Genomic DNA, 17,659 nt, shown 5'->3' with positions numbered 1-17,659 from the left:
CCGCCCGCCCCCCCGCGTCTCTCCCCCCCCCCCCCCCCCCCGGCCCCGGTCTGACAGAGCCGCAGCGCTGCGCCCCCTCCCCGCGCCGCTCCCGCCCGCGGACACGCACCCCCGGCTCTCCCAGGTAACGGCAGGGCCCGGGAACGAGGCAGCCCCTCACGGCGCTGCTGCCCGCGGCGGGCGGCGGCTCGGACCCCGCCACGCTGAGAGAGACGGCGGGGATGGGGGGGAAGCCAGAGGTAGAGGCTGGAGGAGGGCGGGGGAGCCCCCCCATCTCCCGCGGAGCGTGCCGGGAAGTGTAGTCCGCGCCCCCTTGTCGGGCGCTAGAGGCTGCCGGAAGAGGCGGCGGGAGGGAACTACAGCCCCCAGCGCTCTCGGCGGAAGGTGGGGGGTGTAGGAGATGGGTGCTGTGGAGGGGACCCCTGTGGGGACGGGAGGCTCCCTCTGAACGAGGGCAGCGAGGCGGCTCTTCCCTCCGGAACAGCGAAGGAGAGAAACCACTGTGCCGCTGCCGGGGCAGGAGGGGCTGGACGGAGGGGCGGTGCGGCAGGGCCGGCTGAGAGGGTGGGCGCAGGGGCGGTGCGGCTGCAGAGGGGAGGTGCGGGGCAGGGAAAGGAATGGGCGGTGGGTGCGGGAGAAACACGGGTGGGTTCCTGCGGAGAGGGGAGGATTGGTTAAGGGGCGTCTGGATGCAAATGGGGGAGAGGAAGAATACAAGGAAAGGAGCACATGGAAACATGGATGGATGGATGGATGGATGGACGGAGAGAGCGGTGCAGGAGGCAGAGCAGCCCGGAGGCTGGGAATGGGTACGAAGGAGGCAATGATCGGAGGGAGCTCTGCAAGGTTTCCCCAACCAGTTTGCGTTTATGGTTTCCAGTTTCACGTCTCCTACCATGCTTAGGCTCTGTTGAGCTTGTTGTCCTAGGTGGTCTGGACACAGTGTTACTTTTTAAAAATTATTCTGCTATATTTCTATTTTTTCCCCGAAAATTTCTGTCATGAGGTCAGTATTAGCATTTGTCCCTTATCTCTCTCCATTTCCTCTCCTGACAGTTCTAGGGTTATTCTTTATCTTGTGCTCTCTAACAGCCATGAGGGGGAATAAAATCAGTTTCTCTACATATCATATTTAAAATATACATGTTTATGATTGGTATATAAGCGAGTGTCATTTTTTTGTCCTGAACATATATATCTTAAAAGCATCAGTGCATTAGTACTCCCCTATATATGAATATTGAATGTCTATTCCTACTACACTTTCATATTTCGCAGAGATAGGTTTCTTTTCAAAGAATGTTTGATTGCAGTTGCAGATTGTTGAGCAGTTTCTTTTTTCTTCCTTTTCCCCCACTTCTATGTCAGCTATAGCCTAGACAAACTTCACCTTCTTGCAGCTCCTGGTACTTGCCACAGTGCAGAAGTGAACATTGCAGCTGCAGCATTCTTCCAGGCTGCTTGGCTCTTGGAGGTTTGGGCTTTTGAGCAGGTAATGGGGAGAAATAGATCTTCCCCTGACCTAATCCCTGTCAAAAGACAGAGAAGTAAATGGAATACAAGAAAACAATGATAGGCCTTTATCTGGTTTTCTGTGTAATTAATTTTTTTAAAAAGTTGTTTCTTCTGGGGATGAGCTGAGAAATCTGAAGACTTAATGTGTGTAGTACTAACAGCGACATGCATATACACGTATATTTTTAAAAATATATGCTATCCTATTAAAGTAATACATATCCTTAAGTCCTAAAGAGCCAATTATTTGAAATTCAGAGTGGGGTTCAAAAGGTGGAAAAGTATTCAGCCCAAAATTCTGACCTTATGAGTCAGGGTTATAAACACCCGTGTGAGTGTATTGAACCTAAATTATTCGTGGAAAGCTTATCTGGGATGCCGATTAGCTGAGCTGGGAATGGAGCAGCAGCAGCAGCATGGAGTCTTTGTGGAGCTGGTAGTGGTCTGGTAGGGCTCATGGGCTGGGATCATGGGTGTGCTGTGTCCAGGGCCAGGTGCAGGAGCAGTTTCACTGCCTTCCTTGGCACAAAGCCCAACCTCAGAAACGCTCTGAACCCGAGCAGGCTCTGTGCAGACCCATCCTGGGAGCCTTTGGTGGCATGTTTGCTTTACCAGAAGTGCTTACACACATGATAAGCAGAGAAGCAAGTGGCTCCACAAAGGACCAGAAGGATTATTGACTTGGGCTGGGTTCCACTTTGTTGAGCTCCAGACAGGTCCTGCAGAATCCTTCAGGTATCTAGGCCTTGCTTGTTGACTGATCCACCTCAAGGCTGGTCCCACCTGCACATGGGCCTGGGTTTGATTTGATACTAACTCCAGAAGCCCTGGAGGCTGTGCTGGAGAGGAGAGAGATGTGTGGAGCCAGCCTGGGTCCAGCAGGGCTAAGAGGGAGCAGAAGCTGGCAAGCCTGTCAGTGCCTGACCCGTGTGTGTATGGAGTTACGCTCCCCAGAGTGCCCCGCAGCATTTGTTTTAGCTCTTTACGTTACCCAGCCTTGCTAATGAACACCTCATTACCCCAAATAATGGTGATGTGACCATATGGATGTGTCTGAAAAGGGTGTATGAGGTGCTTGGAGAAGGATGCAGTTCACACTCAGTTTGAGGAATACCACAGCCGTCTCTGATTCTCCTTTCTACTTCTTCAGAGAACTGTACTTCAAAGGCTCTGCAAACAGCTCTTTCATTCTCCAGGATGTTTTCTGTTTGGTTCACCAAACTAATGAAATCTCTAAATCTCTAAATTAATCTTTAATTAAATGTCTGACTTCCTATTTAGTGTTTTCTTATGTGTTTACTTTAAACTTGTGGTGAATGTCCTTACCTCGTTTGAAGATTTTTGTTTTCACTTGCACTCAAAGTAACTCTCTGTTTCAAGTTAAGAATGCACACAAAAATAGTTTGAGGCCTGCATGCATGCTTCTTCTCCTTCCCACTTCCATATACATTTCCCCATTAACTCCATGTCTGCTATTGCAAAACAGAGTTTCAGTGCAAAGAGGCCAAAAACCAGTTAGCAGAAAGCAGTTGACTGAATTAAAAGATCCCTTGGTGCTGGGTTTCCTGGACCACGGTATGTGTGTGTGTGTTTCATCTGGTGTCTGTACTGCTCTGAAAAATGACATAACCTGCTGCAAACCCAATGCTGCTTCTGCCATTGTAGCCAGCCTTGTCACTGCTAATGCACAAAGTAAAAGGAAAAAACAGCCCTGGCATAGTATATTTCTCATCTTTGATTCATTTGCATGTAGTTTAAATTCAAATCTGCTGGAACTGAGCCATGTCTTTACTTATAAATATGTTTTTAACGGGAGTTGTGATCCTGTGAGGTCATGATCGTTAGTTTTCACACCAGTCCATGGGACCACAGCTGCATGTTCAAACAAAGCCATGTTAACAGAGAAAGATGGATTTAGTTATGGAACTTGGCAAGCCTTTTGTTTGTTTGTATTTTATCTGACAGTGATCGGTTAAAATGTTGTTTTTGTCATATAAACGTAATGTCTGCAGCATCAGCAATTGCTTCTGAACAGGGACAGATAATTATTGGAAATGAAGATCAGTTGTTCTGCACCCAACACAAAAACAAAAGAGATAATCTTTAAAATAAAGCAGGAAAGACTTATTTAATTTCTTTTAATTATTGCATTTTTAAGATCTTATTCTTAAAAATCAAATAAAATGTATCAAGCACATTAAAAAATATAGTCTATATTTCTGTCAGAAATAGAATTCTGTAGGCTTCTAGTAGGAGTCACATGTCATACAGGGAAAAACACTTTTTTGTTCCTCTGACAGTATTCCTGTTAGTGTTGCTGTTTATGCTTTCTCCGGTAAAGCATTGTCATTTTGTTACATGTCTCTATTTTGACAACTTTTAAGTTTGAAGAGAAGACTGAAAATTGGATCATTGTGCTATTTTAAGTGAAGACATAATTGAGGGAGAGAGAGCTGTTTGAAACTGGTAAAAGCTGGCTTACAAAACCAATATGGCCTTAACCTAAGAAGGGCAGGTTTCAATTAACTGTAACGAAAAGCTTCCAAGCAGGAAGAGGAATTTGAAGAAAAAACAACTTCAATTTATGACTTAGACTCTGATCATGGAAATGGGTGCAATGAAAAGTGTATAAATCCAAAAATGAAAACCTCTTAACACTGGACTTCTCTTCCTTGCTTTGCTCTGTGTGGCAATTGACCTGTTCTGGGATTGTGTGACGGGAGAGAGTCATCCTGGCTCTACTTTGTAGAAGTGGAAAATGTACAGTCATACCTCAGTCATAAGCACTGTATTCAGAAGATGGTGCCTAACAGTGTGACTCTCTGTCTTGTGACATTAGTTGTGACTCTTTGCATTTCGGGATGCCCGACATCATGCATGGCTGATTTACAGAAAATGAGAAACAGGATTAGTAGCCAATCTTCATCAGCGTATGTCCAGGCCTTTCCAGATGTTCAGCTGTCCAGTCAGCAGTGCTTCAGGGCTGCCATGATGTGAGAGCATATGTCCACCAATCTGAGGGAGCTGTGGAATGCTTTTGTTTTGCCTGGGTAAAATTTTGGGCAGAGAAAGACACATGTCCAGAAAAATCCATGTATGGTATAGCCCTCTCAGTGAGGAATTAACATCTGATTTTGAGAAAAGTCTGATTAGTAGGTAGTAAATAAGGCTTGATGTGACTATTGAAACAATGAGAATAAAGCAAAAGTATCTAAAAGCTCATTTAGCGAGAGTCTTCCGTCCTGTGCAAAAGTCAAGGGCTTGTGGAGAAAATGGGATGCAGTGGTGTCACTGTTTGTGTCAAAGCACATGCATAAAAGAGACATGTAAAGATAGCGGATGCCTTCCATTTTGGCACTTGTAGAGTGAATGTTTGGAATCAAGCAAGAGGAAAAGCCCTGCTGCAGACCCCCTCTACAGGGGAGAGCATTTGCTGCCTCTGGTAACACTGTGGTGAGATAATGCTGAGAGAGAGGGTTTCAAGGGGGCCAGTCCTGTATATCCATTCCCACTGGTGCACATAGTTTGGAATAGTGTGCTAAGCAAGCTGTCCCCCTTTGCCTGTTGTTCACACAGTCACTGTTATCTACCCATGGATATGTTTTGTGTGTATAATGCTTTAATGTTAAAGTAGAGACTTTTGTATCTTGCTCAATTGTGCATTGCTTTAGTTCTGGGAGAAAAATTCTTTTCTGACCCTAGATAGGGATCAGCTTAGCTTATGCTCCAAAGAATAGAGATTAATATCCCCTGTGACCTTTTAGCCTGGCTGCTGCAGGGTTTTTAACAAGTGGGTTTAAGACCCCATGTGTGGCAGCCACGCCGGCATGAATGTCTGTAATGTCTCTTCTTGTCAATGATCCGTGAACTAAGGAATCTCCAAGGAAATCTTGACGTGCAGTGGAGCTGTTACGGTCGAGTGCAGGAGAGAGCCACATAACAGTAGAATGAAAAGCTGGTGTCGCAAGAAGTGTGAAAGTTGTTCCCAATGTACTTGACAACCGTTGTCCCTGGCTGTATATTTACTTAAAAGATGTGTCTGTGGTAGGAAAATTAAATATCGAAACAAAGCTCCAGATAACAAACAACAAAATGCTCTATTTATGATTTCTGTATTTCTGGTTCCTTGGACATCTCTGATATTGTATGAACTCTGTAATACAATGTAGAACAGATAATAAAGAATGAGTACATAATGCAAAAAGGTTAGTTCTAGTTACTTCTCCCTTCCTCCCCATCCCTGACATTGAGGGATGGGATGTCCAGAGAACAACACAGGAAGTAATTCCTTCCTAAAAATAATTTTTCCTTGATTTTGGACTTGTTTTGATTTATTTTGGTTATTCGGAACATTACCTTCACTGGTGTGCATAGAAGGCTTGTAGCTTGTTTAAACTGTTTTTAGCATTAGTTTTATATAGCAGTAGCATCTCAGAGAACTGCCTGGGATTCCAGGAAAGCACTGATTTAGGACTGAGGCCTACAGCTGCTGTTTCAAATATGGCTTAGGTAAATGGATGACATCACCTTTTCAAGCTATATGGCCTGCTTTGGTGTCTAGGGTAGATGATAAGTAATAACTGAAGTGCCTGAATCCACAGGAAAGATCCAGGGGCTTTTGCCAGCCTAGCTCTGGAGGTATTGATCACTCAGTAGGTACATAGGGTGTACATCCACCAGCCTTCCTCCATGCTCTAAGTTTCAGTGCCTGTCAGTGTTTGATAAGCTCTTCAGTATGACACACCAGGCATCAAGCTCATATTTAAGCTTTGGCATCAGCAGCATGAGGCTAAAAGCCTCCAAACTCTTGGTAGCTGGAAGAAATGGGAGAGTCTTGTTTGGTTTGCTCCTGCAATTTTAAAACCATGTAATTTTTTTTGCGTCCTGCCTTCTCAACCTTATCTAACCACTGTCCTGAAGTGGGCAGATGTTTGCATGGCTCCTATGGCTTGCCTCCTGCCTGTGGATTGACCCAGCTTCCACCATAGACAGAGATGAGGAGGTTGTCTCCTCTGGTGAGCAAGGAACTCTTCTGGAATTAAAGGGAGTTGGATGTTGGTATCAGCCCTCTTAAGGCATAAGGGAGTTAAATATGCCCAGTGGGTGGGAACTAGTGAGAGATTGTAAAGCAAGTATGTGTTCTGTTTAATGAATTTCTAGGAATTGAATTCAGCAGTTCCTTTAAAATGTTTTATTTACTTACTCTCTTTCACCACGTGTAGGGAAAACCTCCAGAGATTTGAGGAATGTTTATCTTAATGGTGACAGGCCGGTTGTGAAGCAAATCCTAATCTGATGTGTTTGAAGACAGGTCAATGGATTCTGCCCCAGATGCTGTTCTGTTCATTCATAAGTTGACTCATGAGATCTGAATGGGTTATAACCTATCTGCAGTTCCTATAATTTTTTCTACTTCCGGTGCAATGTGAGTGATATCACTTTTTTTCCCTATTAATTACAAACTTCGTATTTAAAAATTAAATTATCTGAATTGCCACCAATCTAGCTCTTGGTAATGATGTATCAGAAAACAAAATAAGGGTTGTCACCCTTTCCACCTTAGATTTTCTCCTGCCCAGTAGTTTACAACAGCCGGTGGGAATGCTGTGCAAGCTGAAATGTGCAGCACAGCATGAGGACAAGTAAAGCCCCGGTATGTCCTGCTGTGCTTGGTGGAGTGTCAGCTGCGGGGTAGCAGCATGTTCTTGCTATCAGTCATCAGCCACATGCAAGCTGTGTGACCTGTGGGTTTAAGGGAGGGTGGCAGGTTTCCATGGCTTTGTTGCAGAAAGCAGGAGTGATGAGGTGGTGGAGCAGACCTGGTGTGCAGCTGCAGGCTGGACCATCAGTGTGGTGCCTTTAGGGGGTGGAGCATGTGTTTGCTGAGGGCAGAATGAATGTCATGTGGATGTCTGTTTAAATTGTCAGGGGTTTGAATTTTGCTAAGCACAAGGGAATACAGGCATAAGACACATCCTCCTTAATGCCATCTTGTTCTTGTCTGTTTATAAAACCTACTAGCATTTTTATAACCCACTAGGATGTAAGAGGTTGCTTCTCCCTGTTCTGGCTTCTGTCTGCTACCACCTGTTCCTTCTGTGTGCACTCCTGTAGCATGGACTGTTTTCAGCTGTGTAGCCTAAATTGTGTTTGCACCCCTTGTTCCTTCCTGGTTTCTTCTTCACCCCCTTGGTCTTGCCAAACCCTTGATGCAGCTAGTGGACCACCCTCCAGAGGTGACCTCCTCCCTCTTGCTCAATGCAACTCTGCATTGCATAGCAATGAATTGCATTTTTTTATTTTTCATTTCCAGTGGTTTATATCTGGGTGAATGTCAGGGACCCTATACATACTGAGTTAGAGTACAAGGGAAAGGAACTGATGCTCTTTTTCTGTGGTGAAGACCTAAACTTTGAGTCACATGAGATTCATGTAAAAGGACAGGCACTGCTTCAATCTTGAACCTTAAGTACAAACCTAGCTGTACAACATAGCTTAATTCTGAATGTCTGGATTATTGCTTTCTTGACTGGTTAGTGGGAAAATCTAGACTATAGGTTTGCCTTAAAGTCATGCTGCAATTTGAGGACTAGGGGAAGGCTGTACTTTGGGAATCACTGTTCTAAGGAATGTTAAATTTGGATTACTAACTCTGCCATAAATCCCAAAGTGACATGTTAAATTTAATGAAAAAATTCCAGTCAGCATGTGAATGTTGGAGTACTTTGAAAGAGTATTTAAACAGAATGAGGCTCTCAACTTTGTCTATAGCAGAGCAGTCATTCAACCATATCATAATCTCATTAGGGTGAGGGCTCTTGAAAGTGTGGAGTGCAGACATCCCTGATGCTGGTTGGCACATTTAGGCATGTATGTAATACAACAGTATAAAAAGCAATTTAATGCCTCGTGTGATTTGTGATTCATGGCTGATGGCTGCTAATACATTGTGGTGATCTACAAATTAAAGTTTAGTTTGTTAGGTTCAGTGTGGGCAGGGAATTTAATTTTATTGCATTAATTTAACAAGATTGGGGCCAAAGGCAGCAAAGAAGTTGTGGTTTTTATCAATATAAAAGAGTTACAATTCATGATCTGAAACCTTAGGCTAGCAAAGAGATGCTCCACACATAAATGGTTGTAGCAGAGCAGGACTAGATGGGAATGGTGTTGGAAAGACATAATTTAGCTATGAGAGAAATAACAAAACTGAAGCGTCACTGTCTGAATTTTTCTACAGCACATAAAATTATTTTTTCTGGTAATTATGTTCTCTTTTAGATTTCTGAGTAAAGATGAATTTAGCAGAGATTTGTGACAATGCCAAAAAAGGAAGAGAATATGCTCTCCTTGGGAATTATGACTCTTCTATGGTATATTACCAAGGTGTCATCCAGCAAATCCAGAGACATTGCCAGTCCATCAGAGATCCAGCAATTAAGGGCAAATGGCAACAGGTAGGGTGAAATAACATTCCTGTATTCTATTACTTTATATTTGAAAACCACACTATACCTCCCAAACCTTATAAGATGTTGAGGACTTACATTTCAGTGATGTTGGCTACATTTGTTGTACTACAATTTGTTGATATTCATGGGAAAATAATTTTTTGTGGTGTGTTCAAAAGGAATTCTATTGTTCTAACAGAATCAATTATGTTTTTGTTTATACTTAGGATGTCTGTCTAATTCCTGGTCTGTTTGTATGTGCATGCTGTCCATGATTGCACACTTTTGAAAAAATTAAGGACTTCTTTTTCCCCTTGTATCTTTTGGCCATCTAATGTCCAGTAACTAAAATGTGAGTGGGTGGGTTAGCATCACTAGAATTGTTGTCTGAGTAGCAGCTAACTAAATGACAATAGTGTACAAATTTGGATCAGGTTTCTAAAACTGCAAGTCATACTCTTAGCCCAAATCTTGCACACATCCATCTCCCTGCTGTACAGAGTATTGTTGAAGCCATGGAAGTAATCTACTGGTGAAATACAAGAACCCCCAAGGACATCTATTTATTACTTTCAGTATTTAAGTCTTCCTTACATTTTTTGGCCCATTTTTCATGGTGCACAAACTGTTCTATAAACATAAAAAAGGAGGAAAATCATATAAAGATGTTTACTAGAATAAAGAATTCATGTTGCATAAAGGCTATGTTTTGAAAGAATAACGTAGCTCCTATAAGATACAGTAGGTAGCTAAAGAGATAAATAAGAGTTTTTCTAAATATCATATGTTTAAATGATATCACTTAAAAACAGAAGCAATTTTCATTTTTATTGCAGCAGATTTGTTCATGGGTTTGTGTTTGAAACTTCTGACACTAACATAGAGAATTTTTTGTACTGATAAGTACGACACTTTACAATCACTTTGTAGTAACAGTACAATTCATGGGTGTTTATCATAGAACTGTAGAAGTCTGGCTGTTTGCAAAGCATGTGCATGTACATCCAGCAGAGATAGTTTTCCTGGTAATGTAGTAAGCTGGATGTTGTATAGGAGATATTCACATTCAAGTACTTGTGTTCAAGCTTTTTCCCACCCCAGGACTTGCTGGTACAAGGTGTTCATGCTCAGTACATGTCCTTAGTTCCTGCCAAACTTGCAACTGATGTGAAGGTAGAGCATGAAGATTTCCTCATTCTGCAGCTGAACCACTGCATTGTATTCACATCTAGTATTTAGTGTTTGCTCTGATGACACTGATTCTTCCAATAAACTTTCAGCAGCTCTTGTGTTGTGAAGGTCACTGAAGACTCATATTACTGTGTGTTGTTTGAACTGCTTCAGAGAAGCTTGTGCACCATGGAATGTGTGCTGCACATCGGAGACAAACCTCAAATACAAAAGGACCATTAACACAGTTTCCAGAATTTATTACATGGTGAAGGCAGCTGGCTCTCTAGGAGAGGATCTGAAGTTGGCACCTTCTCAGAAATTATCCCCTGTAGGCAAAAGAAGAATGGCCCCTGAGCATGTCACATAAATGCTTTAGAAATCTGTCCCAATAAAGATCTGCAGCAGGTGAGGTAGCGTCTGTCATGCTGTGCACTCATGTTAATTCTGAAACTTCCCAACACAGTAGTGGCAGATGAGCTTTGTCAGAATATTGCTTTGCTGTTACTGCTGCCAGGCCCAGAGACAAACAACAAAAAGTAAGAAGTGTGACTGAAAAAAAGCATGTGGATGTTCATCCCTAGGTTATTTACCTTCTCATTCGTTTAAGGGGACAAAATGATACAGCCCAAGAGCAAACCCTGCAGCCCTGGAACTGCTAGCTATTCCATACCAGAGCTTGCATGTTTTGGGGAGACCTATAGAGTTAAACCTGCTTTCTTTACTCACTCTTAATAAATAATTGTTGTTTTCTCACTACTTGAGACAGACTAAGAGGGAGTCTGATGATGTGGATGTTACTTTCCAGCTCCAGCAGTCACTACATCCAAACTGTCAGTCGCAGTCAAGGAGCTGTCTTGACCGACAGCCTGTTCTGAAAAAAAATTAACTAAGAAGTTGGATCACAAGTAGCATTAATTCACAGTATTAAAGCAATATCTAGATATTACTTTTAGATCTTTCTCATTAAAGAGTTATGCCATACGCATTATGTAAGTTTAGCAAATTTCAGGTCCAACCCACTTGGTACCAGTAATGTGGAGACGCAAAAGATTCTCATACCAGTGTGGTTCTTACAAGTGGCTTGAGAAGCAAAGTGACCCTTAGGTCATAGTCAAAGGGATTAATGCAGTTGATTTTTACCTGAAATGCTGCCTCCTCAAGCATGTGGAACTAGCCTGTTCTTCAGGTTCTTCAGCTTCTCCATCATCTGAGGAATCTGGAAAGGATAATACCACTGGTACCTTTTGGAAGAGGAGTTTAGCAATCACTAACACTGTGTGGGTAGAGCTTTTTACTCTTGAATGTCCATGTAAGTAAGTGCTCAAAGGAGAAGATTGTTACTTAGACCAGCTTTTTCTCTTGGATATACTGTCTGTATGCACATTCAAAATCTTGAACCTTCTGAAGGATTCCTGGGATGCTGTGTCAGTGTGAAGCATCCTCTTCCTTTTCTGTATGTTTGTGTGCAGCTCACTAACAGGATGTTTGTCCTACTGGTACTTCTGAGGCAGTGAACTTAGTTTCATGTGTTTGTGGATATGTTCCCGTGTAAATCAAAAATGTTCATTTGAGGAACTTCTCAAAGAATGGTTCCAGCTGTGACTGTGCAGCTTACAACTCTTACATGAGCCATTGCTCTTCCCATTTGGTCTCTTCTCACCAGTGGGTGCTCCATCTTGAATAGGTACCTCATGCTTGGTCGATCTGTTTTGTTGCCTTGTGTATGAGAGAAGATGAGAGAGGATTTTCCCATTAGTTTATTGAGCAATATCAAAGCCCAGGTGAACCAGAAGTAGTTGGGATTTTGGGTCAGATTCCCAAATGCTCTGGATTTACCTCTCTTTGTGTAGGTGTCATTGTTTTCAAATTTCTACAGATTGATCTGGATAGAATGATGTTCTATGCAAGTGTTTGTTGGGCTGTATTTCATGTAACACAGAGAGACAGCTTCAGCTTTGCAACTGAACATCTTGATTACAAGGATTCCTCTTGCTTGGAGCTGATGGTTAGGGTGAGGAAGAATATGAACGTGTCAACATCTTCTCCCTGGGAACAACTGACTGGCTTAGTTACAGTCGATGCAGTACTGCTTCTGGGAATTCAAAATCAGTGCTAACCAGGGAAGAGGGATTTTGTTACTAGTCTGGCACAGCCTGCAGAACTTAAATTGAGCAAAAGATGAATGCTGAGGATCCACCAAAGCACTGACATGACAGCATAAGAATTCCTCTGACTTAATGGAAAATTCACAGCCATTGATCAACTGTTGACTGGTTTGTCTTGGGGATATCAGGATGACCTGCTCTAGAGACCCATCCTTGTTTTGCATCCATGGAGTTCCCAGCTTACACTTGGGTTGGCTGAGTGTGGCTCCATTTGCATCTTTACTCCTAGGCCTCCTGAGCTCTTTTATAAAATAAGAAGTTACTTTGTTGTGCTTTGAGGTTTAGCTGACAGGTAGGCATATTAATTAATGTAAATGCAGGTTGGGACTGGAAAGATTCAAAATCAGAATCAACTCATCCTTACCAAAACTAAAAGGTAGGTTTAGTCCCATTACCACTACTGTGAACTTTACTTGTGTTGACATTCTCTCTGTTTATTCTGAGAGAGTTTCTTGGCCGCTGCAGTGTTTTTACTAGACAGCTGGCTTGTAGGAATGAGCTGCTTCAGTGACAGTTCAGCAGCTGCAGAATGACAGCAGAGCGTGCCCCCAGGAGATAGCGCTGGCTTATGACAAGGCCAGCGGCTGTCAAGCAAAACCTGCTGCGTGTTAGAACCTTGTGCTCTGTGTTGCACAAGAGCTGAGAGCACAGGGCCTCTGCTGGAGCTCAAGCAGGAGTTCAATGATTCCCTGAGCACTTGGAGCAGCCAGCCAGGCACCCTGACTGACTATGGTCACTGGTGCAGGTGATTAGGTGCACTGTAATCCTGCTTAAAGAATAAAGGGTGAATTCTTTTTATTATTTCAAACACATTTTGGTCGATCTGTGCTTTTGTTGCTTTTTGCTTCATGCCTGTTTCATTAACATTTAGTAGGTTACATTGTGATTAATTAAGAAATTCTTGTGGGTAACTCATGAATAGATGCCATTATAGGAGCTGTACCTTCACTCCATGGCATGAGACAGGGTTGCAAGGTATCTGTTTTGGATATGGTTTAGGGACTTCTTATTTTCACTTTTTAAAAGATTGAGCTTGTTGAATAACTAACGCTAATTGCAGGTAGTAATTTCAGGTTTGGAAAACACTTAGAGATAAACTTGATCAGTTTTTCTTCAGCAAAAAAAACCCAAATATTAAAAACCACACATTATTTGTATTTACCAAGGTACAAATACCCATACTTACTGCAATGGGTATAGAAGGACAAGCTCTAACATAGCAAATAAAATCTGGTGATGGAAAAAATATAACAGTTGCCAGATTATGAAATATGGAGGTACTCCCTGAAATGGGTTTTATAACTTCCACTAAGAACAAGTGAACTCTATTCTTGTTCACTCTGTTTTATACCCATATGATAGGATGTGTTTTCTGCTTGGTTGCTGGAAATTCTTCGGATTGGCATGTCAAAACAAAGCTGTGGGGCCATCCTGTGAGCTGAAAGGCTTTTTATTGGGCCTTCCAACATCACTCAGTGCCCACGATGCTGCTTCTGTGGAGGAGGTGATGTGGCTGGTAGGGGTGACTGTCGTACCAGAGCCTGGCTCTGGGGACCAGGCAGCTTCACATGGCAGCTGAATCCCGCTAACATCCTGCCATTCCTAGAGAGGCCAAATTCTTCCCTACCTTGTCTTCCCTCCACCTGCACTAGCTTCTCTCCCTCCTCTGCCCCCTGTAATTTTTTTTTTCCCCTGGAATTTACCTGATCACTGGATGGTGTGCTTGTCAGCTTGCTAACCCAGCAGAAGTGTCCTTTATTTTCTTTTTACTCTCCTAGGCCATTTTTTTGCCATTTTACCGACCTGTCTTACTGTATTAAGATGCCAGAACTGAATGCAGAAGAGCAGGGATGGAGTGTGGTTGGAGAGAAGAAGTGAAAGGAGTTTTTTCTGTTTGGCAGTGGTGAGCTGCTAACTTGGGACACTGTCTCTTGAAACTGCTTAAACATAAATAACATAAATAACTTAATAACTTTCTTTAGGCTCTCTAAAACCTGAGCTGGAGCCTCCTGAGGGGTCTGGCACATAAGGATGTATATGATGGGGGACAAAGAGACTGAGTGAGTCTAAACCACTGATTTTTCCATTTGCAGCCTTCCTAGGTTGCTTCAGAGTGTCAGTGATCACTGAAAGACACTGCTCAGTCAACTTCATAATTATTGCACAGCCTTTTTGGGCCCATGTCTGGGTTGTTTCTCAACTGCAAGGAAGCGTTTCTGCACGTGAGTCATTTTCTTTAAGGCTTCTAGGAGTTTCTAGCTGGTTTTCCTTTGTGGTCCACACGTTGAAGATTCCTTGTTGATTGATTTGCCAGGTATTGACTAAGAAATAGGGTGTGTATTTCAGAGTTTGGTTGGTTAAGAGAAGGCTGGCAGATGTTAGTCTGTTTTCATCTTCCTAGGCATCAAATGGTCACTTTCCCTTAATTTTCAGATACCATCCATCCTCTTGCTGATCCAGTGAGGTAAATGACAGCACACTGGCTGTTAGTGCTAGAAAGCTGTTTTCCACCAATTTCTGTGCATGTTTTGGAAGGCTGATAGAAGGAATCCTGTCAGTACTCGTGGAGCACTGGAGTAGGAAGTGGCTGTCTCTTATGAAGTGATGCCCTGGAGGATTTATGCTGTATCATTCCTTTGTACCTCACAGCGGCTGTTTGGCTGGATTTATTTTTGGACAGGAGAGATGTGTGTGAAGACAGTTTGAAGGAACCAAGTTAGTAATCAATCACATTTGTAACTCAGCTGGAAGCTCTCACACTGGGGAATGTGTCCACTGATTGTGTGATGAGAAAGCAAAGAGAGCAAAGCAAGGCAGGAATAATCCTGCCTGAGCTGGATGTCTTGTGTTATTTGGAAGGATACAGTTACCCCATCTGGAATGAGCAAGAAGACTGCTTTACCCTGTGAAATGGTCAAGATCTTCCTGCACTTAAGGCTCTCTTTGTACAGGTGTTCATAAAGCTCCTGGTAAAGAAAATGCAGTGTTTCAAGATCTGTACAGGGCCTTGGGGATTTACCCTTCTCTTTTCCTCTGTCCGTACCAGTATCTTGCTGATGACAGTCACATATATTAATAAAACCATGGTGAACTCTCAAGCTGGAAGGAACTCATAAGGATCATTGAGTCCAACTTCTTGCTCCTACCTAAAACTAAACCACATGACTAAGAGCCCTGTCTAGATAATCCTTGAACTCTGGCAGACTTAGTTCCATGACTACTTTAATGATCCAGTGACTGACCACCCTCCCAATGAAGAACCTAATGTCCAATTTGAACTTGCCTTGATGCAGCTTTATTCCATCTCTTGTGTCCTGTCTCTGGTGCCCAGGGAGAGCCCTCTCTGCTGCCCACCTTGAGGAAGTTGTGAGGTCACTCCTCAGCCTTCTCTTCTCCAAGCTGAACAAGCCAAGTGAGCTCAGCTGCTCCTTCTGAGTCTTGTCCTCGCCCTTGCCCAATCTTAGTTGCCCTCCTTTGGACACACTAATGCTGTGCTCCTCACAAAGTCCATGTTATAATATTATATTTTAATGATTTGGCCAGTTTTATAACTAGGACATCAGAGACTGTAATCAGAGATCTTTTATGCCAGAATAGTAGCAAATTACTATAGATCTGCCAACAACACCCTTACTAGCATGAGAGTATGTGTGCATACATGTCAACATACACACATAAATCCAAGCATCAGCACATGTTATGAAAGAGTGATCACTGTGTTAGCAATCATGTCTGGTTGGGACATTAACAAGCAGGAAAATGAACTGAACAGAGATTCAGTTCTTTATGCTGCTGTTAAAGGTCTACAGCCTGGTAGGTCGGAGTTCGTGAATAGGAAGACTTGTGAGTCCCTGCCTTTGAGATTAGCATATGTTCTTGAGGTACTTTCTATGTTTGTTTGGTTCTTTTTAAAGTTTGAATTGTAACATTTTTTAAATAACATACATATTTCTCAAGGTCAGACAAGAATTAGTTGAAGAATATGAACAAGTTAAGAGCATTGTCAACACTTTAGAGAGTTTTAAAATGGACAGACCTCCAGATATCTCTGTGTCCTGCCAAGATGAGCATTTCAGAGATCCAGCTGTTTGGCCTCCTCCTGTTCCAGCTGAACACAGGTAAGGAGAGGCTCAAGCAGAGTGGGTGGAATAAAGGTGGGTCACCATAATTTTATATGTGTTTTTGAATGCTTTTGTAACATCAAAATCACATTTAATTTACACATTTATTACATTTAATTTAGTCACTTGTAATAAAGAATAAATCTAATTCATTGAGAAAAAAGTATTTAAATTACTCAGATGTATTTCTGACATTCTAAAGAGAGTCAGTCCTTTATTCTGGTAGGAGTTACTAAGTGCCTGGAACTAGAGTCTGCTGCAGAGGTAAATGGGATTTTGGTGACTGCTGATGTTCTCATGTGCAAGGAGAAAACTTTTCAATTTCAGTTTATTTGAGCAAAAGAATTAATTGATGACTGAGGAGTCTGTAGGGAGCTGGAACTGAAGAATCTTGAAGGATCTGGTGTTTAGAAATCACTCCCTAGCTACAGATAATTAAATCTGTGTTTAATCCATTGGTTAGTTTAATTGCTAAACATGTTCTGTTACACATGGTATATCTATTCTGTAACTATATTTAAGATAGCTTCAGTTGGCTAATAGATTTCTTCAAATAGATGCTTGTGCATTTTCTGAAATCCCTATTTACAACCTAACAGAGCTGGTTGAAAACAGATTCAGTTTACAGACAAAAATAACCTTTATCATGTCAATGTTTTTCTAACATAAGAGCACAGAATTTTGACGTGTGTATACTCACATAAGCAAAGGAGCAAACAAAAATGAGAGATCTTGGTTGACGGAAAGAAATGCCAAGTTTATTTATAATTTTCTGTGCTTTATGATTATCAAAAAGATCTTTTCTTTAAAAAAAAACAAAAAACCAAAGAATATAAGTATAAAATTTTATTAATGCTGATTACTTTTGTGAGTGGTGGAAATAACTCAAATTTTCTATGGTAATGTTATGTAAAGTTCAAGATGTATTTTTTTCATATTTTCCTTAGTGGTAAAGCCCCAATAGTTCATCTGCTTCTTTTAGGCTGAAACTTGACTCTTGTGCAAATAAGTAAGGAAACCTAGGCACTGTTCTATGCTGTTACATTTGAAGAAAATGCATGAAAAGCAAAACGTTGCTGTTGTATCCAGCAGTATGTTTAAGAATGTAGTCAATTTAAAGCATATTCCAGGAAAAAGTTTCAATAGTGGACAATTATTAAATTTGGGTGGCATTCCTGGCTGTTTATTTTAGTTCTGTATTCAAATTCAATCCCTAGAGAAAAATGACGGTGAC

The 17,659-nt window shown here is 42.0% G+C and overlaps 1 protein-coding gene across 4 annotated transcripts in view; it reads left to right on the top strand.

Moving 5' to 3' along the window:
* The first annotated feature begins 38 nt into the window (after positions 1 to 38).
* The window catches only part of KATNAL1 (katanin catalytic subunit A1 like 1), a 37,543-nt gene continuing 19,922 nt past the window's right edge, over positions 39 to 17,659 (top strand). The window contains exons 1-3 of one of the 4 annotated variants that reach the window (XM_088159544.1): positions 39 to 124; positions 8,797 to 8,972; positions 16,262 to 16,422. In XM_088159544.1, the coding sequence (XP_088015670.1) occupies positions 8,811 to 8,972; positions 16,262 to 16,422 (323 nt within the window). In that variant the 5' untranslated portion in view covers positions 39 to 124; positions 8,797 to 8,810. The other 3 variants (XM_088159547.1, XM_088159546.1, XM_088159545.1) reach the window with 3 other exon arrangements.

The sequence above is a fragment of the Sturnus vulgaris genome, chromosome 2 (genome assembly GCF_052056855.1).
Source record: "Sturnus vulgaris isolate bStuVul1 chromosome 2, bStuVul1.hap1, whole genome shotgun sequence".
NCBI classification, from domain to species: Eukaryota; Metazoa; Chordata; class Aves; order Passeriformes; family Sturnidae; genus Sturnus; species Sturnus vulgaris.
Note: the sequence above shows the minus strand (reverse complement) of the source record. Positions and strands in the feature narration are given on the sequence as shown.